The 26,382-nt window shown below is 31.9% G+C and overlaps 3 protein-coding genes and 1 long non-coding RNA gene across 5 annotated transcripts; 1 reads left to right on the top strand and 3 right to left on the bottom strand.

Annotated features, from left to right (window-relative positions):
• Positions 1 to 1,966: 1,966 nt before the first annotated feature.
• On the bottom strand, positions 1,967 to 3,975 carry LOC102665089 (uncharacterized). Its single transcript, XR_001383827.3, has 5 exons — positions 3,847 to 3,975; positions 3,646 to 3,774; positions 3,065 to 3,137; positions 2,900 to 2,932; positions 1,967 to 2,818 (listed from the first exon to the last, which is right to left on the bottom strand). It is a non-coding gene; the product is annotated as an uncharacterized lncRNA (long non-coding RNA).
• Positions 3,976 to 5,542: 1,567 nt separating this feature from the next.
• LOC100780265 (RING-H2 finger protein ATL40) lies at positions 5,543 to 6,726 on the top strand. Its single transcript, XM_003539496.5, has one exon. It carries the CDS (start codon positions 5,692 to 5,694, stop codon positions 6,409 to 6,411), a length of 720 nt encoding a protein of 239 aa, XP_003539544.1. The 5' UTR covers positions 5,543 to 5,691; the 3' UTR covers positions 6,412 to 6,726.
• Positions 6,727 to 14,085: 7,359 nt separating this feature from the next.
• On the bottom strand, positions 14,086 to 15,162 carry LOC100795871 (PLASMODESMATA CALLOSE-BINDING PROTEIN 5). The gene is made up of 3 exons (XM_003540340.5): positions 14,688 to 15,162; positions 14,517 to 14,544; positions 14,086 to 14,431 (listed from the first exon to the last, which is right to left on the bottom strand). The coding sequence occupies exons 1-3, from the start codon at positions 15,016 to 15,018 to the stop codon at positions 14,263 to 14,265; spliced, it is 528 nt and encodes a 175-aa protein (XP_003540388.1). The 5' UTR covers positions 15,019 to 15,162; the 3' UTR covers positions 14,086 to 14,262.
• A 6,854-nt stretch (positions 15,163 to 22,016) lies between these two features.
• On the bottom strand, positions 22,017 to 26,136 carry BZIP58 (transcription factor bZIP58). 2 transcript variants are annotated; one of them, XM_026124521.2, is made up of 5 exons: positions 25,210 to 26,136; positions 24,519 to 24,609; positions 24,069 to 24,195; positions 22,651 to 22,805; positions 22,017 to 22,271 (listed from the first exon to the last, which is right to left on the bottom strand). In XM_026124521.2, the coding sequence occupies exons 1-5, from the start codon at positions 25,791 to 25,793 to the stop codon at positions 22,167 to 22,169; spliced, it is 1,062 nt and encodes a 353-aa protein (XP_025980306.1). In that variant the 5' UTR covers positions 25,794 to 26,136; the 3' UTR covers positions 22,017 to 22,166.
• Positions 26,137 to 26,382: the final 246 nt, after the last annotated feature.

Genomic DNA, 26,382 nt, shown 5'->3' with positions numbered 1-26,382 from the left:
TTTGTATTTGTATGCCTTATTTACTTTAGTTGATCAAGTTGATTAGGAGAATTGCATACCTCTGATTTGTACTTGTATTTGTGTGTCTTATCTACATAAATTAGATTTCATAAATCCAATTAAAATTTCATCACATTTGTCATCGATCCTTTGAACTCATGACAATTACAAACATTATAACTAATGAAAAAAGTTACAAATACTAGAAAGCATGAACAACATCAACCAATGATAATATCAAGTCCACAAAACAGGTGAAACGCTGAACTTGATGCCTACAAATCATTAGCTACGAGTAGTATGAATGTAAGTAATATGAAATCTGAGGAAGTTTGAGTTCATCCATTCAAGCTGATCAATTAGCTGGTCAATGGTCAATATTTTGTATTTGTGTGCCTTATTTACATTAGTAGCACTTTGAAGTAGCTTTATGGTTCTCGTGGCTGATATTGTGCTACTATTATGGTTTAGTGATCCATTAAAACTTGAATCACTATGTAAGTTTGTGTCATATAAAGTGGGTGTTCAAAAATATGTTATCATTGGATATGTTATGGATATAACTCTAGTGATCTTTGATGGTCGAGAAAGTATACGTGGTTCATTTGTTCAATGTATAAGGACTTGTTGAGCCAAAAGAAGTTGTTTCCTCTGTGATCTTGACTATGTATGTGCATATGTGTTGCAATTGCATAAAATGGTAGCTTTTGTTAATTACTTAGGAGTCTTGTTGGACCAAGCATTTACCACTAGACCAAAAACCATAGTTGATGGTAAAGATACAACTTTATTTCCTTGAAGCTTCGAATGCATTGACCTATTTATGAATTGGCCCTATAAATAGTAAATGGCACAATATACTGAAGTCCACACTTAAGCAAATAGTAAACTCATTATAGATCAGAAGTAGCACAAATAAAAGGAAAATTATGAATTTCAAGATCCTTTGTTTTTGACATGATAATATATACAAAAAAAGTTAGTTATACAAGCTCAGACCTATAGCTCAAACAAACAAAAACATCATTGGGCACATCATCAGTAACCTAAGGTGAGTAACCTTTTGTCTACATTTTTAATTTCAACTTTTAAATTAGAAAATTGTGTCTTTTTATGCCTAGTTGAAGTGATATTTTTACTATAATTATTTGCCTTTTCTATTGTGACATATATTGGTTATTGTGAACAAGGAATAGAGAGGAGTTGCGTTCTTACAAAGCAAGAAAAAAAAAAGTTGATTCTTTTAAATTATTTGTTTATGTTGTTTGTTTTAGATCCTCTAATTTGCAAAATAGTTCTTAAATGATTAAGTATTATCGGTGAAATGACATCAATGTGGATGATGTATGATTTTAGGCCTTGATATGGATTGAAGTACTTTCTTTTCTTACGAACAATAAAATTAATATCAATATTTGAATTTTGTATGAGATTATTGTCCTTAAATTACGTAATTGTTTAATTTCAATATACTTTTTTTTAATAAGAAATTAGATTGAACAAGCAATTACATACCATTCATCTTTAAATTTGTAATATTGTTTAATTCAAGTTTTTTTTGTGTTAATACAAGAATATTGTGTAAGATTCAAAATTGTTTAACATTAAAATTATTTTGATTATTTAATTATTAAATATTAAAAAATTGATTATTAAATATTGTTTACCATTAAATTTATTTTGAATATTTAACTATTTTAAAAATGACTAATATTTATTTTTATTCAATATTGAAATTTTAATTTTTAAATTTATTTAAAAATGAAAATTAAAATTTCATTGAAATTGAATTACTTTATCCAAACAAAGAAATTAAAATACAAGAAATTAAATTGTTTCATCCAAACAAAATATTTACAAAATGAAAGAAATTTAAATGAAGACAATTAAAATGTTATGTATTTGAATTTCTTACAAATTTTTAAATCCTTCATCCAAATATAGGGTAAATATATTTTCAGTGTCTTTGGACCTAATTTTTTTTGTCTCTTAAATTTAAAAGCAATTAATTATTTTCCTCTCCTAATTTGAAAATAATTTACTTTTTGTAATTTGTAGTCATTTTAGTCTCTTAATAAGGACTGGAAGTGAGTTATTTTTAAATTATTAGGAGTTGAAAACAATCACTTTTAAATTAAAAAAGCTAAATTTAAATTTAAGAGATAAAAAATATAATTAAGACATAACGAATAATGTATGTTCACTTGCATGGTTTTCTTCTGTCATTATCAAAGACTTTAATTTCTAACTCTAATAAAACAAAAGACTTTAATTTCTTCAAATGCCTCAAATATGGCCGGTATTGGTTATTTGGTATTTGGTGGTGTCCGGAATTTCCGATGCCGTACATACGAAAGCCAAAACGAGTTAGTGCAAAGGTAGTTACGTGCATGCCCTCTATTTGACTTTAAGTCAATAATGTATATTTAAATATTGTTAAATTGAATAATTTGTAAGAAATCAAAGTGGTATATCACCAATATTCTAACGCCCCATATTGTTAAATATTGCAAACTCATTAAATTAACAAAACTGACGGGTTTTGTAATCATAGTATTCATTGAGAAATTCCTTTTGGCATTTGAAAACAGGTTCATCGCCCCATATGAAGAAAAAGATATAAAAAAAACCTTGTAATCAAGTTATTTTTGCACCAACAAAGGCGATTATACAGAGTAATCTCTTTGGAGGCATAAATACAGTCAAAGTGAGTTTTGTCTCAACAAAACCTTTCTCATAATTAAAACCAACATGCTTTAAAAATTTAGCTATCTATCACATACGTCGGGGGTTTATCGATCGTAATCAAGTTTTTCTACTACAGAAAGAGAAAAGACCATTAAGCGTAAAGTTCTTATAACAATTAGGCAAAGAAAAAACACGATAATTATAAAGTTACCTTGAGTGCATTCAAGATCCTCAGCACTGAGAGCTGCACACAAAAGCAAACACACTCGAATTTAGACCTAGTTTTTAAATCAAGCAATAATAATTCTTAAGTAGATCTATTCACTCGAATCCATGGTCTGGATATAAAATGTAAAAACAGTGAAAAGCTTTTTACCTTGAGATAAAAGATGCCCAATGATTAAAGCCTCATGATTTTTCATTGAATGAGGATGGTCTGGCACCAAAGTCTGAGGATATAAGAGGAAATAGTTATTAAAATGGAAAAAATGATTAAAAAAAACAAAAATGAAATATAGCAAGCATATATATCAATAAAATTTAGAAATTATTTTCAAGTTGTAGGTAGAAGAACCTAAGAGAAAAAAAACAAATCAAGGACCCATGTTTCTTGAGATAAGTTGAAGATAAAGGGAAATAGTTTCTTCCTCCTGGCGACCCATGTTTTCTCTATCGAAATTTGCCATAAAACTATCCCTAAATAATTTCTTTCACTTCCTTTGGACCCTCAAGTCCTTAATTTGTATTCAATATCACGATTTCAGAAAAAGAGACAATGAAACTTCACAAAAGAATCATATTCATCTTCAATCAAGATTTTAGTAACAGAAAGAATAGGAGAATGTGATAGATGTCGGTTGTCAAAAGCTAAAAATCACATACGAATCAAAATTAAAAAAGAATCCATAACTCCAAACACAAGAAACATCTGGAGCATAAATTAGAGAAAACCCTCACACTACTGTAGATCTCGCAACCTACACGACCTGCTAGAGTGAGCGTTGACGGCGACAGCGGCACGACGGAGAGGCGCTAGTGGAGCCGCCAACGAAACTATGAAGGAAAGAAACACAAACGAAAATGTACCTGTGACACAAAGGAATATCTTAGATCTTAAAAGAGTTTGAGAGCTCTGAGAAGCTAAAAGGGAAAGTGTACTTAAGACGCGAAGCATTGTCGCGGAGAGAGAAGCCGCGAAGTGCACGATGGAGTTCACAGGTGTGAGGATGCGAGATGGATATATAGGAAAAACTTCTGAGGGATCGAGAGCTTTGGGCGACAAATATTGTCATAAGATTGGATATCAGAAACATTGGCAACATCGGTTCCGATGTTAAAAGGAAAAAACAACATCAATTTTATAAAAAATGATGTTGTTTTAAAATAATTAATCTTAATTGAAACTCAACATAGATTATTTTAAAACTGATGTTAATAATGATATCATAAGTTTTATATTATTATCAGTTTTTATGAGAATTGATGTTAAATGATCCTCTTTAAATTCACATTTTCTAATAATGGGGTGAGAAAAATCAATATAAAAATTCTTGTATTTTTGAACTATTCTTTTATTTCTTATTTAACTAACCACCTTGTTTCAAATATCTTGTTTAAGTGGTTTTCATAAAAGTTTGGATAGGAAGTTTTTTTTTAAAAACAGTTTGGTATGACACTTTTGCATAGTCTCACGAACCAATAATACTTAGTCAATTAGTCTTTTAAAGAGATTTGCAAAAATTGTTTGAAATATGATTAACCTTCTTATGTTTTCCTTTGTCTTATACATTTATAGGGATTTGGATTGAGTATATCATGAACAACAAAAGCAAAATTGTCACAAAGGTCAATTACTTTGTTTTTTTTGTTCGATCTTTGTTATGTCGTTCATCCACATCCTTTATACTTTCAAAAAGCAAAAATTCTAGAATGGTGAACACATAAGATATTCAAGTTGTGAGGACAATTTGTGCTGGATGTGGTGCTTTGAATGTTTCAATGAGTAGCATCAACCATGATTGATCCTACGTTCGTGTCGATCATAAGTCGACGCTAATATACACGACTTAAAGCTAATGCTACTTTGCGTTGGTTATTGGAAGACGATATCAACGCCTCTTTTTTTGAGTCAGTGTCAAGTTTAGCAGTGATTTTGTGGCCGACACAACATAACAACTATTTGTTTATGGAACTAATTAACTTCAAGCTTTAGTGTTGCACAAGTGGCCGATGCAAAGCCGATACAAGTACACATTTAGCATGGGCTTTCATGATTTAAATCGATGCTATAATGTGAAATTCTTATAATGCAAAAACATGATTAAAATATGAATAAGTAGCAGTAACAAAATTATTCCTTCGAATATTAATAAAGTTATTCATGTAAGACTAAAATTTGAGACTACTGATGATTAAATTAGAAGAGCCATATGCCAATTAATCCGTACACTTGGTGATGATTTATTTTATTTATTTCTTACCTTTTAAATCTCGATCATCTAATTAAAAATTATACATCTAGTAACTTATTTTTCACTATACACTGGTGTGCCACATTCTTTTTTTGACTTCCCGTGTATAAACAGAGATATACAATCGTCACAATGGCCTTTTATTCTTATAGTAGTAAAACAATAGTTCTTGCTGTCAAACAAATAACAGTACTTCTCTAAACTCCCATTACCACAATTGTTTTACTTTTACCAGATAAAGATGAGTACTGTCAATGTTCAACAGTCAAAAGCCTTGAAAAAACGGGAGTTTCTTGTTAGTTAAGACCAATGACTTTTAAAGCCACAATGGAGGAAGAAAATATCCATTAGAAAAAGACCGTAGACTTTGCCCATTTTTTCACTCCACACGGAGCCAAAGCCAACAACGACAACAACAAAGTCCTCATAAACCCCATAACCCAAACCAAAACCAAAACCCATCTCCTTCTCCTCCCATTGAACTCCTTCTCTTTCCCTCTGTCTCTCTCTCTCTCTCACACACAAAGAGGCCATGGATTACTTCGACCATGATCATGATCATGACCCATTCCACGACCACGACGACTTCAACAGAAGGATACTCATCATGGCCATAGTTTCCTTATCAGTGGTCTTGGTTCTTGTCTTTGCACTTCACCTCTACGCAAGGGTTTTCCTCCGCCGCCAAACTCGCCGCAGAGCCGCCATATACCAACTGAGCCTCAACGTGGCACAAGCACACGCCGAGCCACACAACAACACAGGGCTGAACCCTGCCCTCATCACCACCCTTCCCACCTTCCCCTTCAAACAAAACCAACACCATGATTCTGCTGAGTGTGCCGTGTGCTTGAGCGTTCTAGAAGACGGAGAACACGTGAGGCTTCTTCCCAATTGCAAACACAGCTTCCACGTCAGCTGCATCGACACGTGGCTTTCTTCGCACTCCACGTGTCCCATTTGTCGGACCAAGGCCGGACCGGTCCAGCTCGAACCGGTCCGCCTCGAACCTCAGCCCCGTGAGGGCCCCACTGGCTTGGTTCTTGCTGATGTTGTTGCACCCACGGCTCCTCTATTGTTTGAAAACGTGGAAGGAACCTCGGATGGTGCTAATAATAATGGGTCACCTAAGGTTAGTGGTTCGAATTCGAGGTTGAGTTCGTTCAGAAGGATTCTCAGTAGGGAGAGATCGATGAGGAGGATTCTACCTTCTAGCCATGATGATGTTGAACATGACTTAGAGAGGCAGTGAGAACTGAGAAATTAATTATTGAGGTACCAACACCATGTATCTGGTTTTGATTATTTGTGTGAAGTGTCTCTGATTTTTATTTTATTTTATTTAAATTCCATAGTTTGTTTTGTTCTTTGGTTTTATTTACATAGTGAATGAGTTTCGGTGGGAAGTCAAAAATCAGGATCCTGATAGTTGGGATTCTTGTTGACTTGCTCCTATAAATATAAGGTATTAACTGTTGGAGAAAAGAAGAGTGCAACAGAAAAATGCAAAAAATTCTGTTTCTGATTAATAGAAGTTATACAACACTGATTACTCTCTATTTATAACATTCAGTTTTTGTAAAATAGAAAAATACAAGCTGTTATATTGATACTTCGTATTCAACCCCTTAACTATTTTAATCACTTTCTAACACTCCTTTTGATTCAAAAGTTTTATAAGCAAACTACATTGGGTAACTTTCTCAACTCTTTAAATCTTTCAGCCTTCAATGACTTAATCATTATATCAGCCAATTGAATTTTTGACCTGCAATGCCTTAGTTTAATTCTGCCTTTACTTACTTGATCTTGAGGAAATGAAATTTAGTGTCTATATCCTTGCTTCTTTCATGAGCTATTGGATTCTTGGCCAAATCTATAGCTGATTTGCTGTCTATAATTAGTTTAACAGTTTCATCTGAAGATACTTTCAATTCATTAATGAGGGATGAAAGCCAAAGTATTGATTATTTGTGTGAAGTGTCTGTGATTTTTATTTTATTTTTTTTAAATTCCGTAGTTTGTTTTGTTCTATGGTTTTATTTACATAGTGAATGAGTTTCGGTGGGAAGTCAAAAATCAGGATCCTGATAGTTGGGATTCTTGTTGACTTGCTCCTATAAATATAAGGTATTAACAACAAGGAGCCAAACCTCTGATTGACGATTTAGCTTTCACACAGAATAAAATACTACATATATTATCACATTTTCGAGATTATCACATTATGTCATTTTGAGAGAGAGAAGACAATAAAATTGTATTGAAATGAATTTTTCAGTCCATGCATATGTAGAGCAAGACATGGATTTGAATCTCTTGCTGTCATCCACTGCATTATTATAATCACTTATTAAGCTACTACTTCTTAGGCAAATTTCAAAAGCAACCCTAATATAGCAAATAATAATTGAATACAATTGCAGAAAATTGCGTTTGAAAGATATCACTTGAATTTTTCCTGTTTAGTTGAATTTCGGGTAGAGTGCTATATATGGTTCTGTAAAATGTAGAACAACAATTGATTCCATTGTCACCTCAATTCCTGTTAGGGATATGAAAAATTCATTCCAAACGCCATCCTTGTCAAGGATTGAGAAAACTCGTTTTTACTTTTGCCCCATTTTTTTTGGTTGATTTCATATTTTGAAAAAATAGATGACAACTCAAAATACATTTGGAATTAAATGGTACACATGAAAGTGAATGTTCGGAATTAAAAAAAAAAAGAATCTGACATTTCATTTATTTTTATTAATAGTAAAAATTAAAAACGTAAGTTTAAATTTATAATTCAATTCTTAATGGGTTGAATTCATGGTAATTATTGAGTATCTAATTATGACGTTAGTATAGTCCTTGGAAGGCAGGGATTTTTGTCTCTTCAGTCTTCATTTCTCCTCTCCTCCCTTTCAAGTAAATCAAATACGGTAAAATAATAAAGATCTCTCCAATTTTCATCCTATCGAATACTATCTTAAGTTACTCTTTGGAGAATATAAAAAGTAGACATTAAAAGAACTTTGATTTCTTAATTGGATTAATATATTCGATTTGAATTAGATTAGTTTGAATTTAAGAAATGTTAAAGGTTCAAAAGAAAACAAAAGGCTAAACTTTCAGTTTATACTATAAAAGATTAAACTAAAAATGATTAGTAAGAATTAAAAATATAATTAAATATAAATGTTGTTATACAGAAAAATGTAAAACTTAATCTATATGGAGTTTGACTGTTTGAGACTTTGTGTAATTTATAAGTAGAGCCATGATGATATATTCAAATTTCAAAGCCCATGCCTAAATTGAGAAGTGCATTATATTTTTGACGTAATACTTTGACAAATGGTTGTAATCCCATTTGACTTCTTGGTAAAGTCTTTAAAAATACCCTTAGAATTCCATATATCTCTTTAAAAGATTTTAATCTGAAAAAAATAGATATATTGTATTTCTGTTAAATAAATTATCATTTTAACGATCAATTAAAAAGTAAAAGATCCTTTTTGTATCAAGGTTGAAGATCTTGATTTATAAGGCATGCATAATTATGCATGACATGGCAAAATACATATATATCCAACGACTTCTTTGAAGACTAGCTATAGGGACCACCTGATAAATGCAATATCAGAAATACTTTCTCAAGTGACGGCTATTAATTGAGAGGTTTTTGTCTTTAAAAGTGCTACTATTCTATTAGATTTTGTAGAGGTTTATTTTTTTTTCACCTAATATATATATATATATATATAAGGATGTTTTAATGAATAATCAAAATATAATACTTGTCACAAGAGCTTATACGATTTTAGTTTGCAATCAAAGAGTTCACTTGTTCTTTACATCCCTGGTATTAATATAGGCATCTTGAAAATATGTTCGTTATAAGACCATTGAAGCAAAGCTCAAAAGTGAATGTTAAAATATTTAATATAACATTAATTATTTTTCATCAAACTTATAAGATAAAATATTTTGATTTTTTTTTCCGCACAATTATCATGCTACAAAAGATAATTCTTTTGCACAAATAATGTTATTGTATTCTATTATTAAGTAGTTAAGTATGTAAATTAATTAGTGTGAGATTATTTTAATTTAACTAGTAATTTTAAGTTTGAGTCTTAGAAATGTTAAATATTAAGAAAAATAATTTTATTGCTTATAATAATCATACGTGTGTGGCTCGAATATATATGATTATCTCTTGTGATAAATATGTGATTTTTATAGAAAAAGAAAAGAAAAGAGGTTTGCATATAGTAAAATTATTTCAAACAAATGTTGAAATATTGACAACACTATTATCAAAATCAAGCTAGATTAAAAAAATAAAAACGAATAATTATACAAATAAATTTGTATAAAGTCAAACCTTTTAAAATAATTTATATAGTCTTATGGCTTTCTTATACAATTATACCTCTGTTTACTTTTAATGCCCTTAAATACATTTAAATTCGTCTTACGACCATTTTCAGAACTGAATTGGAAATGTTAAGGGATCTAGTGAGTGGATACTGAATAGAATTGCTGCCTTTTTAAATTAAATAAATAGATATTGAAGCCTCTACCGTAGTTTAGTCTTGCTCCATCTCTCTCAACGGGGGTCAAAGAACACTCTGAAATGCAAGTTCATCATCAATTATGGAAATATAAAATGTATTTAGTAAGTAATTATTTATAGTCCACTTTGTACTGCAAAAAAACTAAGTCCAAATTTATAAGAATTATGTTTCTGAGTCTCCAAAATATTTACAAAGAACATAATTGTTGCAACAACCGTTTTGTTTAGAGTATCGTACATATTGCCCAAAAGGGAGTGCTATAAGTCAATTTTTATCCCTCGTAGCTATATGAATTTCCTCAAAGAACCGAAGGGATTAGAGAAAAGCAGAAGAAATGAAAACCAAACCCACCAAAAATCAATATCAACATCGATTTAAAAATAAAATCAGAGTTGTTCAGAGAATTTTTTACCCAATAATACAGATAAAATATATATTTATCCAAAAGATATAAGTCAATTATCATTTACATCCATAATATAAATTAATATTCGGAGAACCGATTTCTCACCTCTCTATTATTTATTTTTTCAATTTTATGTTATGTGATCGATTTCACGTGTTATTTTTTTTTATTTAGCGTTGTCTAAGTTGACGCTAAATACATGTTTAATTACTAGATTTACAAGCATATTTTTATCCAATTTAACGTCGACTAAGTTGATGCTTAATCTTTTACTATAGATAACTGTGAAATCTGAGCTAAATTGATAGTCATTTTTTGCTAATAATGATAATAGTTTCTTCACTTTAGCATTGTTTTGAATGAAATGACGAAGAAATTAACATTTGTTCAATTTTTTATTAGCAGAAGTCAAAAAAAGAATAATAAAATTGTTTTATAGGTAATTTGACAACAAAAAATGTGGAAGAAAAAGAATTAAAGAAGAGTTGAAAGAATTGGACAGCTCGTTCAGGGCGCAATCCAGGCTCAGCGTGCAATGCTCGCTTAGCGGGTAGTTCCAGACTTAGCGTGATGTCTCACTCAGCGTGCAGGTCCAGCTCAGCACGAGAAGACCCACGAGGAGAAGCCCAGTGCGTGCTTAACGCACCGATAGATGCACGCTCAAGGCGAAATCAATGTGAAAAGTAAGCTACCTCATGCCTATAAAAGACAGACCGAGTCTCAGAGCTCTCTCTAATGTAGAAATCCCCAAAGTTCGAGCCTCTCCCTTAGGGGAAACCCTCTTCCCTTAGTCATTCTCCATTTTCTTGTTATTAGTCATCCATCACCTTCTTCCATTAACCCCTGAACATGAGAGGCTAAACCCTCATTGTTGGGCGCCTCGAGGTCAAAAAGCTTGTAATGTAATTCTCTATTTATTATCTAATTAATGTTATTTTGTTTCCATTATTTTTCTTTGTGCTCATTTATTATTATAGTTTGATCATCCATATAATGTTTAGAGGGTAATGCATTCAAAAATTGTTATTTTCTAAAGAACTGGGGAAGGGTAACTTAATAAATTCATTGCTAGAAATAGATTGACATTTGTTTTGCCCACGAATTTTTGCATCTCTTATCTTTATGGAGTTTGTTATTTGATCTCTGCAAAAAAAAATTGAGAAAAAAAAGATAAATAAACTAGGCCCTTTGTGTGGGAGACCAAATATAGGGTGATTCAGTAGATGCGGGTGGAAAAAGGGAATTCATTCATTAGAGAAAATCTTGTATATTACATCATAAGTAGTTTTGGCATACTAGGCCCCCAACATCATTGTATCCTGATTCCATCTTTTCACATTTAAATCGTTGTTTATTTTTTCCTGTTATCTTTTTCTCTTTTACTCTAAATTTCACACTTACAATTTTTTGTCTCTATATTCTTCCCCTTCTTTTCATTGCTTAATAGTTGAGTTTGTATCATCTAAGTACAATCAAAGTCTCTATTAACAACTAATTTCATTGTAAACTTTGTAATTATAATATATTCTTCATTTTTGTACTTATATTTTATAATCTTAACAAAAAAATTGAAACAAAAATTAAGAAAGTACATATGTATAAAAAAAACTACTTATGTTTTTAAAAATATTTTTTTAATAAAATATGAATTTTTTTATATATTTTTATAATCTTATATAGGTATTTTGTGTCGATTTGACCGACACTAAATTCTTTCGTGCATGATACCACTTTGATATCAAGTTATTTAGCATCAACTTAGCCGATACTAAATAAAAAAAAATAACAGTGTGAAATTAGTTCCTTAGGAACCGATTTTACAACGTAAAAATATAAAAATAAATAAAAGAGAGATGAGAAATCGATTTAGGAGAAACTGATTTCTCACATATAAACAGTAGTTTGTATCATAAATATAAATAATAGTTGACTTGTATCATTTGAATAAATATATATTTTATTTGTATTATCGGGTCAAAAAATTCTTGTTCAAAACTCTTATAAGTCATTGGATATTTTATTTTTAACCAATGATTAAAATGCACTAGCTTTGAAATCTCCTCATTATAGACTTGGCCACTTCTCTGCAATTCATTTAGTTAGTCAAGTAAGTTGATGTAATCCATATGATTGTTGTAGTAGGTTTGATTTGCTCCATACTGATGGTACAAATGAAATAGATGGCGCTAACATTTCCTTGTTTAAAATAATTTATTAATATATACGGATTTGCCGGAGTCACATTTTGCAGAGTGTTGGATGTTAGATTTTTATGAACTGTGAAAATTAAAATAATATATGTGATGCACCTCTCAAAATTCAAGTTTGTCTGAAAAATTATATTAGAATTGATATTATTGCTAAGTACAGAAAGCTAGAAATTTGTAACAGATTAGGTTGAAAAGAAACCTTTGGCAGATGAGTAATCCTTACAAAGGCACACACTCAACAATTCAGCTTTAGGAACAACCAATTATATAATTAGTTAATTACACATGTAACACAATTAAAAATTAAAAAATAACAAGAAAAGTGATCAACCGGTGACAAGCTCACAATTAGTTTGTCTCTTGCGAGAAATCAGAGCTACTGTGGCTGTGTTAGCATGTGGGTGGAGAATTTAATCAGAAGTCTACTTTGTTGTTCTATAATGAGATTTTTTTTTTCTTTTTCATTTTCACTGAGTTCATTTGTGCCTCGTCTCTCTTATTCGTTCTTGTAAATTAACCATGATATGAATTATTCATCTCTTAAGAGATAAAAGGTATGCTAATGAACATAAGAAAAAGGCAATGGTTCCATCTTCAATTTCTAAAATTCTAATACCCTCCGCTGGACTGCTTCAGCCTAAGTGGACTAAACCACATTGTACTTGGTTGAGGCTGTTCATGTCTGTTTAGTAAATTCATATAGGATTATTCAAGGAGGGAAGGCTGGTATGGAATCACAAAGTTTAAGGATTTCTCCAATGCAAGTTTTTTAAGTGGATTTCTTAGCACATGAAAAGTTGATTTTTGTGGTCTTCTTATTTTCATGTTATTTCTAAAATATTCATTGTTCCAATAGTAAAAAATTTTAAGAAACTCACTTTCATATATTTTTTTTATTTTCATGTATTTGTTAATGGAAAGAAAATATTTTTAAAATTTTAAGAAACAGTTCCTTAAATAATAAACTATTCTTATTCTGAAAAACCCACAATGTCTCGTAAACTCTCTCCAATGGTAAGATTTCTTGCAAAAACAGTTTCTTCTCTTAAGAAACCCATCAAGCACCTCCCATTGGAGATGCTTAGGCAGCAACCAGATTTGGGGGTGGTTGCATTGAATAGTGATGGTTCTGTTGTACAAAATGGTCTACATGCATCATATGCAGTGGCTTGGTTAGAGATGAAAACAGCAGGTTCCTTGTTGGATTTGCAGTGAAGTTAGGAGTTTGTTCGATCTTGGAGGCTGAACTTCATGGAATTTATCAGGGGTTGCAAATTGTTTGGAATGGAATCTGACTCCAAAATAACCTTCTTGTACTTTGTTTTTCTCAGAAGTTTCTAGTGTTCTTTTGTTAGAAGCTTAGCCCTTTTTTTAATTTAAAAAATAAAAACACATTGTATTGAATTAAGGATTGGTTAAAAGAGCATTGACATACTAAACTTTTGGACAACACATAGGCTCAAAGAGCAAAGTAGAAGGCTTTACTTACTTCTTTTGGAAAGATTCTAAACTCTAGTAAGGCAAGCTAAATATATCTGCACCAATTATAAAGCAAATAATTAGAATCACGAGCACTTCAAGTTCTTTGGATAGGCATATAACAACAACTCACCTGAGTTAAGATTTAGAGCAGACTAGTAATCATATCAGTATGAGAAAAACTTACCTCAGGATGTTGCCATTTCAACAACTGAAGGTCTATGCAATCATAATTCATAAGACCATTTTAGATGAGAACATAACAACCTTCCATTTACTCAAATTCAATTTTAAATGAGGTACAATCTCCTTCAAAGTGGTGATTTTAATCAATACTTTGCTAGCAAAACTACAAATTTGGAAGCAGCTGAGCATAACAATAGATTATAGTACAGAATCACAGACAGATTGGTACTATTTCACAAATATAATTATCCTTAAACAATCCGTGAAATTGAAACTAGCATAAACAAAAAATGTGTAGTGACAATAAATGGCGCAAGCCACCACCTCCAAACAACTCCACCGCACCCACTCGTTTCTTCCCCGGGCATCAATCCCATAGAAGACACCGATCCCGAGAAACTCCCATTGTTCACTAACAAACTGCATCACAAAATTGGACCTTAAACTTTCACAACTCAAAATAAAAGCCCCCAGAAAAAAAAAAAAAAAAAACCTGAACTCTTACCTAGAAGGGAGCTTACAATTACCAAAACCTGAAAAATAATATATATATATATATATATATATATATATATATATATATATATATATAACAAGAAACATAGCATATTAGCAACAATAAATTTAGGGGAATGAAGAAAAAGAAGAAGAAAAAAGGGGTGGAAGGAACACTGACTGGGGTTGAAGGAGGTAATGGCGGCGTTGTTGCCGAAGTTGCAATTCTCTTCAGAGATAGCGTGTTTGCGGAAATAATCATTGAAAGCATACGACGCCGTATTCTGCATACTGGAAGGGTCGAAGCAGGGTCCTCCTCCCTGAATCGCTCCGCAATCGGCTCCGCCTGCGCCGCAAGCCCACTCCACCGCCGATTGCAGCGCCGTGTCCTCCGCGTTGTTCTTCGCCACGCACCACACCTCCCTCCCCGGCGCATCGCCGCCGACAAACCCCCATAGAAGAAGAAGAAGAAAAAAGAAGTGCCACGGAGCAAATTCTTCTCTCTTCGACATTGTGTAACCAGTGAACTCAACTCAGTGAGCGAGTAACACCATGTTGTTCTATACAACAAAATCAAAACGTCAAAAGTTGCAACTTGCAGTGGAGTCCGGTACTTCTGGACTTTTGTCCTTTTCTGATTTGTTTGAAAGAAAAGAAAGTGAAATGGAAAAAAAAATAAAGAGAAGAAAATATGAATCACCATGTTATTTTTTTTGCTTGGTTGGATAGAAAATAAAATAAAAGAAAAAAGAGATATAATTGACTTTATTAGGTAATAATTTAAATTTTTCCTTTCATCTAAATTTTACTCCCCAAATTTTCAGAGAAACAACCAAGGGAAATGGTTAAGTAATTCCTAAAAATACAGCCACAACCAACAATGCCAGGGCTTCCTCTAGTGGACGAATTCATAAATTCCTTAGCAGCATTGCCAGAGATTCTGGTTTTACCAAAAACCCATTCCTTAGTATTTTTAGATAAGATATTTTTACCATCGTTCTTAAAAGTCTTGTGGAATATCATAGTAGCAAATGAGGTCCACGTTCTATATTGGTTGATAAAAATTTAATCAACAAATATGTTACATCAATTCTTAGTGCATTTTTTATTTATAAAGTGCTTTCTAGTTTGGTTACATAGAAACTGATGTAGAATGTTCATCCAAATATCATAAAAATGTTTCTCACATACTGCATCAGCTTTCTTGAAATCTATGTAAATTTCTTGTGTAAAAAGCATTTTTTGGTTCCAATGAACTCTTGATTTTTTTTACAATCACTATATAGAGATAAAAAAAAATTATGAGAGAAGCATGAGGTAAGTGATGTAACATTCAAAGACAAAAAGAAATTGTTATAAAAAAAGTGTTGTAAAAAATTGGCCAATCATAATCATCTATTCCTTTTTCGGATGAAATAAGACACAAATGAAAGAAAGATAAAAAGGAAAGAAAAAAAATAAAAAATATAATAAATGAGATTATGAAAAAGAAAAAAAAAAGAGATAAAATGAAAGAACATTCAGATAGAAGTGAAAATGAACGAAAGATTATAATTATTTAAAAAATTGTTATATGAATAATATAATTTTTTATTTATGTTTCACATTCAACTGAATTTTATGTAAGATCTTCAGCACTTAACAAAGACTACTAAAGTTTTAGTTAGGATGGTTAACACAATCAACTCTATAAATAAGAGTTTTCACGGTATAATTTTTATCTTTTTCAATCTAATTATATATGTTGTCTTATGAGTATAAATATGCACTTTACTTTTCTTACGAGTTTGATCTTCATACATTTAGTCCTTGAGTTCGTAGGCATTATCGTTCATTCATTTATTTAGGCCAAATAGTATATGAATGACGGTGGAATCATAATTAACATGCTTTGTAATTAACTGGTAAGAGATTAATAATACGGATTTCAGAATAGGCATAGATATGGCAGCTACAGAAAGAAAAAAGCCAATGCTGCATCTGATTTTTCATCATCGAATTTAAGCATGTTGTAGAATTTATTGTTTGTGTGATTTTCTTGCTACCGTTAGAGAAACACTGGATCTCGCTGGGAACCACCATTATTCAAAGTCGTGGAACATGTAAAAGCAATTCTGCTTTTCTGAATTTTCTTAGATATATGAATTGGCAGAAAGAGAAGGGAACAATCGTTGATAATCAATTTTCTTATTCAAAACAAATTAATTTGATCTATTGCTAGCAGATAACTTAAGATATAGGAAATACAAGCAGAGCTAAAGCCTTTTGTGTCTTTCTGATCTATTGCAACTCAAGGTCACAAAATTCCAACTATAAGAATGGTTCCCTATGGTATCTTTAGTAACATTGCAGTTGATCCATCCAACAGGTCCATCTCAAAACAATAATTATAAATTGTTCTGAAGCATAAGCAATTATAAATTACATTAGGCATTCAATCTTTAGAGAGAAACAGCTAGAGATGTATAAGTACCAAACAAATGAATCTAGAGTGGCTTATGGAAAAGAGTGACAATGAAGTACTCGCCTGTGATGTATAAGGACAAAAACTTATTTCACTTCTTATACTAGATGCCTGTTGAGCTATATTAGCATATGAGCAGCCCCAGTCAAATTATTTCATGATTAAGTCAATTGCTTAGGAAATTTGGTAAACTTTTTGCCGTTCTTCAGTGATCATCAAATATTTGAACACAGTAACGGATGATCCAACTATGTAAATCCATATTTCATCATGATCACAATTCTCTATTAAGTTAGAATAGAACATGCCATATTATGTGTCTACATGATTAAATTTGATTTGAGAAATTCTACAAATTTCTACCCAGGTAAAACACATAGTTCACCCTGAAAGGACATTTTTTTTAAGCAAAAAAGGAATGTGGCAGAAACTAGTGGTTGTTTTCATCCCAACCAGTTTGGCACCAAAACAATCCCCAGCAAAACCTGCACCACCCAATATCATTCATCAAAAGAATAAGAAAAAGCAACAAGGAACCAAGGGGTGACATGGAGCCAAACCCCTGGAAGGCCAAACTAAACTCTACTAAACCTGTAGTAAGGTAGAGCTATTCTGTGCTGTACAAAAAGAAATTTTGAGAATTTTGTAGTTTGGTATTCTTAGGACTTAAAGGAAAATTTAAGATACTGGTTACGACCTGGTATATAAAGCTCTCAAATTCAAAGTGAACTCCATGCAATTGTAAATAGAAGATTATCAAGAATAATTGTTGCATCAGGAAGAGAGCTCAAAACAGGTAGGAAGAATAATTGGTCCAATAATTTGAAGTAAAATCTCACTTCGAGCTGATAAGGACTTGGCTGCCAAGAACATTAAGTACCCATGGCAAAATTAAATCCAAACGTTTTTGTGCAGGTATTTGATCAAATTTGCTGGATCAAGTAAATAAAGGATGGTTCACAACGATCATGGACTCCATCATAAATCATCAAAAAGGGTGCCTGACCTGTGATGATCGATCGTAATTAGACTTAGTTTTTTTTTTTTTTTTGAGAAAGACTTAAATTGTTAATATGAGCAATAAAATGAAAAGGTAAAAGATAGAATGCTTGAAAGTTGAAAGTTATTGTGTTTAGCCCCCTTAATATATATTCATGTCCGAGAATCCTCATTATTTTTGCGCGAGGAGGAAGGCTAAATGATGATATATTATGATAGAATTATCATGTATTGATTCAAAGTTTATTAAAAATGTTGGGTTAATTAAGTCAGTCCTTCAAATTTTTTAATTTTAATTTTTAGTTTTTTTTTAAAAAAATTAGAAGCTAAAAAATTTGAGGGATAAAAACTTAATTAACCCAAAAATGTATTATGATAAAATGTGTATTTAAAAAATGTATTAAGATAACAAAAATATGTTTTCTGAAAATTAATTGACGCTGACATGATAATTTAAATTTTCTTATAACAAGCACTGGCTTTCTCTAGTAGCATATTTACCAGCGGCATTTTTACCAATTTGGGCTACTGAAGAAACTGATAAGCAGAGTTTACCATTTTTTTTCATCAGTTCACATCGAAGTTCAGGGCTGCAAGTTCTCTATTGTAGTAATTTGCAGACTTTATTATTTATTTTTTTTTGAATTTGCAGACATTAATTTAAAACAGGGGGGGCATAACTATGGGTAGCTGTTACCTAGAATTATTTGAGAATCAAATTGCAAATATTGAAATTTACTTTCTCTATTTAATTTTTGTCTTTACTCACATAATTATTCGTCTAATCCAACCTCTATATTTATAGCTCATTCTGTGTGGAGGTCGGAAATTCTGCTGTGACATCGGAAAATGCTTGAGCCTATATTTCCAGACAATGTCTCATTTTTTCCACCGACAACATATGATTCGACATGGATACCCACTAGGACAATTCACCTGGGATATATAGCACGATCAATGATTGGTTCGCTGATCGATTTACAGTTTGTTTGGATACAAAAATAGAAGTACTTTTAACAGCTAAGTAGTTCTCTACAGAAGCTAGAAGTAGAGAAACTCTGATCTTTATTTTGGTATGATTTAAACTAGTAACTACGGTTAATGCAACTAAAGTGTAACCAAATTTTAGTTCGTGGATTGTGTAACTATTACAACTTATTATTAAAATTTCTATGTTGTACTGGTTACGATTGAAGAAAAATATCTTGGTTTAGCCCAAATTTTGCTGCAATCCCCGGGTAAACCGTCCACTTGTCTACAATTTTTGAACTCACTTTGATACAATGATTGGCAGCTCAATGTTTGATATTTCTAGTGGGATTCTACGTCTTCAACTTGCAGACAGCAGGGGTGACATCATCCATGCATGGACCAGGTCATTTCCTTGGCGAGCCAGAGCATAATAGTGAAAAATAAAAGGAGTTTGGGGAGTTTAATGATTATGAAGAATGTTAGTCTAATTTTTTTTTACGGTATCAGAAATTATTATCAATATACTTTTAAAATAATTATTATAAAAATTAATAAATTTATTAATTTGTGATTGTATGATGTTATGTAAATATTTTTCATGATATTTTATTTTTTTAATGAAGAATTATATGATTTTTAAGATATTTATTAAAAAGTCAATAAAAAAACGTATTATACATAATAATTTTTTTAAAAATTGCGAGTCTATTTTCTGATGAAATATGTTAATTATATTCACATATGCTATAAATAAAATTAGTGAGACATTAGACAGGATGGATGAACTCATGAAAGCTACACGCATAAGCAACTAAGGCCTAACATTGCCTCCGTTGGTTGCACCAACGATGAACAAAACACAATTCCTTTTTTCTTTTTGCTCTTCTACTTATCCTTTTGGACCATTTGGTCATGTTATGTTCTTCTTCTTCCCATTACTGCTGTTCTCATTGTCTCTTGATGGAGCTGTCATACATCTTGTAACAAATTAATCAAATTATATACAAATTTATAGCTTGATCAGATACCCGTCAAACTCACAAACCTGGACCACCCTATTTAGTTGGCCACCACACCATATAATTGTAAAACTCTTCCTATCCTAAAAACTGTGATAGTGTGGATGGTTTTACCACTTTCAAGGACAACACTGATAGTTGGAGGATTGGGGTTCGTGAGTAAAATTGACCACTCAACCTTTTTACTGCTGTATATAGTTACTTGACTGCATATGATATGACCATCTCTCTTGTTCCACATGCAAAGGGGACCAAAAGTTTTAGGATTATGGCAAGCATCATCATCTACAATTACTTCTACTGTAGCAAATTGCACAGAAATGCTCCTCAGTTTAGAGATATCACATCTCTAGCTTTATAAATACCTCATTGTTTTTTGAATTTCATCTGCAGGACTAGGACTAGAAGGGAATATGGGGTAATATAAAATAACTAAGTATTGTAAATTTCAAAATTGGAAGAGAGTGAAGTCTCAAAAAGACCTCAAATAAAAACTAATGAGGTATCTTCCTAAAATATATTGAGCAGTTTTGAGCAAATCTCACGATGGCAAAGCTGCAAAGAATTTGAGAATACTCTTCTCACTTTCCACAAGCCAACTATACAATTTTCCTCAAGTATAAGAAATTATTTCATAATTCATAATCATTATTATAGTCCCAATTAATCCTCAATTATGCATCACATAGAATATATTGAAATCACTAATAGTCCAAAATTATGAAATAATTTCTGCTACAAGTAGCATCATATTGTACTTGTATGATGAGTTGTGGCATGCATATGCCTTTGTCTTGTGCTTGTGGCACTTCAGTACGATCCTTTGCTAGAATATTAAGGTAGATGCTAAAATAGTAAATGATGAGATAAGCAATGAACCGAACTGTAGACTGTAGAGCTCAAAGAACAACAGTAGTTAAGCATGTTCACAGCTACCAAACTGTACCGAAAATTCTAGAACGTTTTAAACATAATATAGCTAAGGTATGGTTTAATTTGAAAATTTAGCACATGGACTTAAATTCACTGGAGTGGACCATCTGTAAATCTCATGCATGCCAGCCAAAAGGTCACACTTATGCCAGTGTAAATATCATCACTGCCACCCACAACTATAGCCAAAATATCATCACTGCCACACCCACAACTCATGCCAGTGTATATATATATAAGCCAAAAAGAAAATGGTCTATGTCAATTCCTTATAAATATGTACTAAATCTACTTCTAGGGAAGACACTGTCTACATTTACATTTGGACTCCACATCAAGTCCCGTATATGGATGTGGTCGCTTTCCCATTATTGGAAGAAAATATCTTGTTTCAAGTAGACTCGTATTGATGGATTCGCTTAGAATAGCCTCAACTAATGCAATTATACAAATATAATTTCTCATAATTTGTTGCTAAATTGTTTTTTCTTCCTTACTGTTTTCTTAAATTCCACTCGACTAGTTAGGAAAATTAGTAAAGAGGCCATATGTCTCCAGTATTTTTTGGCAAGAAATTTACCCTAGTTTGGATCCTTTCTTGATAAAAAAAAAAAGTATGTTAGATTTTTACTAATATTTAAAAAAACGAAGCATAATACTACTTCCACATCAGTTTGTTTTCAATTATTACTAGTAAAGAAAGTAAAAAAAAGAAAAAAAAACTAACCCTTTGCCATGATTTCTTTTACTCTTTTACCCTCACATTATGTATTATTTTTTTTTATAAAGAAAATTCAGTAATAAGCCTTACAAATAGAGAAAAAGAGGTAATAAGAGAATGAGAAAAAGGATAAAACTACATGCACTCTTTTCAATGTAATTTACATCACAATCGTCGTACCCTTTTGTCATCATAGGAAGGTATATGATGTCATTGAGTCCATAACACAAAAAATTGTAAAACAATTAAAACTATAATATATACAGGTAAATTGAGTCAACTGACTATTTACATTTTGCCTTTTTTCAATTAATTATGTCAAATAAAATTGATTACATAATACATAATACAGCAAACCATAAAACCCATCAGGACTCACTGACACCTTCCTTTCATGCGCCATCCATCCCTACACACTTGTGTTTGTTTTCCAACATATATATGCATTGAAAAACATGAAACAAAATAGTAGAAAAAGAATCAAAGACAACAAATAAAGAAGTGAAAGAATCATCAACACCAACAATTGCATATACTACCACCTCCCCTCCACTAACTCCTATCTATCAAGTTAAAGTAGATAGACACAACTGTTTCTTCCACACTCCTCTCTTTTGATGTTGCGGCCACTGCTGCACATGTGGATCCCCCTCCATTCTAATCATGCAAGCTTTGAGTGGTCCCCTTCATGTCTAAAGTAAACAACACATCACGTGCCTGCGCAGTTTCATAGCAGAAGCCAATGGCCTCACCACGCACAACGAACATGACTCTTCTCTCAGTGAATAATATTTTTCCTTCATCAACTGACTAATAAAAATTTTAACCACCCAACAGTACGTACGTGACACCATTCAATTAATACATTACCAAGCACAAAAAAAAAAATTAATCTCCTTCCAGTTTCTCCCTTCTCTTATCCAAAATTCTGCAATTTCTTTTTTTACATAAAGAATCACAGTGTCATGTAAATTAGCTAATAAATATAGCTACTTGATATATCATATGTTATAGTGTGATGAATGAATCTTCAAGCGTTGAGAAGTTGTGCTTCCTTTTCTGTTTGAGCATCACATATAGGCTTTGGTGATGGTAATGGTGACCCAGCAGCATTTTCCATCTTCTTGAGGCTTTGTTGGTAATAAACTTGCCTAAGTCTCTCTATCTCCCTCTTCAGTGCCTCTTGATGAGCTGCATGTATATGATTTTGATCAATAATATAAATTGCAAGATTAGTTAAACAATTTTAACTACTACTTGGAGACATGGCACATGATGAACAGACACAAACTTAAATACGCGTGCATGCAAAAGCTTTCACTAAAATCAATATAACTGCACTGCACTTTCATAATTGGTCTGTTTCTTCCTACTAATTAAATTAATGAAATAATTATATAGTACAGTTTCAACTTTCGCGAGAAAAAGGCTAGGAACAGTGCAATTTAATTAGTATTACTCTTTGTTCCACATTGGTTTATCTTTTGATTTATTAATCCTTTGGGAAAAATATATTAATATTAACCAACTTCGAGGAGATGTTAGGTAAATTATCTTCATCTATATTTTGTCATTTCCCGTTTTGTCATGGTCTCGATTAGAAAACCACACAGCATTAATTGTAAAGTATAGTACAGATTTTCTTTTACTTGTCCTAGTAAATACACTAAATCATGCTTTCTTTTTCGCTGAATTTTCTACATAGCATACGGAGAGATGCATGCAAGCATCCCGATTTCAACGTAATATATAACTTCGTTTTCCTTCAAACTTAGCCAATTCAATGAAGTTGATCGATAATGATATAATATATTGGTCCCTAAAAAATTAATGACATTAATTTATTCCATCAATTGTGGAAGGTAGTAATATGAAACTATTATCTTTCTGTCCGTACACATCATAAGATTTAGATTTTAGAGATTAAAATCTCAAATTCATAGCAATATAATTTTTCAGGGAACAGAAATAGTACTTTACTAGTGATAATTCTAAAAGAAAGTTAAACTTCTCGACCACTAATAGATTCTAATCTAAGTCGAAGCCATAAAATAGTAGTATATAAAAAAATTAAAAAATTAAAAAATTAAAAAAAAAAAACATGTGCATGCATCAAATAGAAAGACAAGTAGAAAAGCCACGAGGTTAGGTTCACTTGGCAAAGTGAATCGTGAACATGTCACTTTCCCTAACTAGGAGGGATTTATACTTCAGTTAAATGGACTGTAATGAGTAATGATAATTAATCTCAACCAAGAAAAAGGCATTGGATCAGAGAAGTAGGATGGATTCTAAGGGCCATAAAGTACTAATTAATGCATGCACCAACCACATCTTAACAGGATTATTAATTATATATCCGAAATGCTCCACCAAAAAATTAATAATAAGATAATAGAGTTAAGTTTAATTTGGTAATTTTTAATTAGCCAAGTAATAATTGAAGAAAATTACCATCTTTAAAGATCTTGTCTTGAGCAAGGGCAGCGATTCTTTGCTTGAGAGCACTGTTGTCGACATTTAGAAGCAATCGTTGATGATCTAAAAATGCAACCCTTGGAGACAGCACTGAAACTTCGGCCTTCATTGGTCAACAGATTAAAAAAAAGGTCAATATATTTATCTTCAGTAATGTTATTTTAACCACAATCTTTAAAATATTTTTCTAACAAAATAAAAATAACAGAAGAAAAATATGAAATAAAATAAATGATACTAGTATAATGGATAAAACTTAAGAAAAAGTTAATTGCGAAAAAGTATTATAAAAACTTTGGAGAAAATAACGTTACTTTATTATTATGGCATATGAAAATTTACTTAAAAAATAGTAAGATTTATTATGTCCACCGATGAAAGAAAAAACAGAGATTCATCATAGTCACATCAAGTTACGTCCCAAACCTGTAATGAAGTTACACTTCGCTCAAGCTCTGATATGTATTGCAGCTTCCTCACTCGCGATCTTTGTGCAGATTGTCTATTAGCCAAGATTCTGATGCAAAACGACAATTAGAGACAGAACTCAAAGAAAACAAAAATCCTAACTCAGCAATTTAGTATTGTTCATTTTCTGTTGCAGAAAAAATAAATACGAAAAGTATTATGAAACATTGTACAGAAAAAAAAAACACCTTAATTTTGAAGAACCAGTTCTCAATTATAAGAGTAATTCATAAACACTAATTAATCATTATACTAGAATAGCAACAGAAATTGTTCAACAAAAAAAAAGAAAGAATAGCATACATCAAGCCTATTAAATATATAAAAAAAAAATACATTTAAGCAAGAAGAAACACATTTATCCCATTTTGTATAATGGTTGCAAACTTTACCAGGAAAAAGCATATTGATATATATAAATAATTCATGTAGACATATAAGAAGAAAAAATATAATAATTTTTCATGTAAGCTAAAATTGAGTCTTGTATAAGTTAAAAATCATCGTTCCAAGAAACTAACCCGGTAGAATTTCTATAAATTAGCTTACGGAAGAAACTTATTTTTTTCTAAAAAAGTGTTTCTGAAGAAGCTAATTATCTAAAACTGGACTTATGTATATGAATGAATGTTTGATGAGTACTACGTACCTTTTGACTCTCTTGGGGTCAGTAATTCTCTCGCTGGAAGAACAAGTATTGGTGTCATTTGGAAGCTGCATAATTTCCTGTTTGCATTGGCTTTCAACCTCATCTGCTTCATTTTTCAATTGGTGGTGGTGGTGGTGCTCCTCTTCCTCCTCCTTCTTCTCCTTCTCATCATTGATGAAGTTCTGATCGTAAGGGCTTGAAGGGTTAGAGGAGGACAAGGTGGTTGGTGGTGGCAAGGGGACCCCAGAGAGCACTACTTCATCCGTGAACATGGACATGAATTGTTCATCATCAAACTTGTCAAACTCGTTCTCATTGTTGTTGTTGTTTTTATTCCCTCCACACTTCACTGGTGAATCCAAGTAGGTGATGGAATCGCTCACCGACCGCCGGTGAACGCCGCGCCGGGCCGAGGAGAAGTCGAGAAACTCATCCACCCAAGAAGGGTTCTGATTGTGCTGATGATAGTTGTTGGTGATGGTGCCGTTGTTATTAAGAGGTGGCAATTGCATCTTCTGTTGGTGTGAAGAGAAATCTGGCCAACTTGGTGACATGTTTGGGATCTTTGGAGGTAATTGCGCCATTTGAATTAATTGAAATACACCAGGAAGTGTAGTTGCAAATTAACCTCAGATGATGTTAATGTTGTTGTTGTTGCAATAGTACATTAACATGTCCCGAACAAATGCTATTATATATATGTATACATGCACACATTATTGTATGTGTAAATATATTGCAAAAGGCATGCAATGAGAGAGAAGAAATGAAACAAATGAGCCTCCAGGCTCTTAACACGACCCTTATATAAATATATATGTATGTTCCCAGCAACCACAGGGGAATGTTGTTAGAAGTAATAAGAAAGCCACACGAACATAAAACAACATAATCATGAACTTTCTTGATTTCTTCTTTTCTCTCTCTTTTTTTAAAAAAAAATTGTGACAAATTTGTAATTGTTGTAGCATTTTTTTGGGGGGTTTAAAATCCCCAAATTAAAAAAAAATAAAAATCTCTGGGGTATCTGTATCTATTTGTTTGTGCAGTGGGGTCACATGGGGATGGGGGGATTGGACAGCTATGAACAGCTATGAAGAGGGGTTGGGTTTCAACGGTGTTACTAGAAAGTCGCCAGTGGATTAATAAGTAGTGGGAATCAGCCACCACGTG

This window comes from Glycine max, chromosome 12, assembly GCF_000004515.6.
Source record: "Glycine max cultivar Williams 82 chromosome 12, Glycine_max_v4.0, whole genome shotgun sequence".
Lineage (NCBI taxonomy): Eukaryota > Viridiplantae > Streptophyta > Magnoliopsida > Fabales > Fabaceae > Glycine > Glycine max.
The sequence above is the reverse complement of the archived record's forward strand: the minus strand, read 5'-3'. Positions and strand labels throughout refer to the sequence as shown.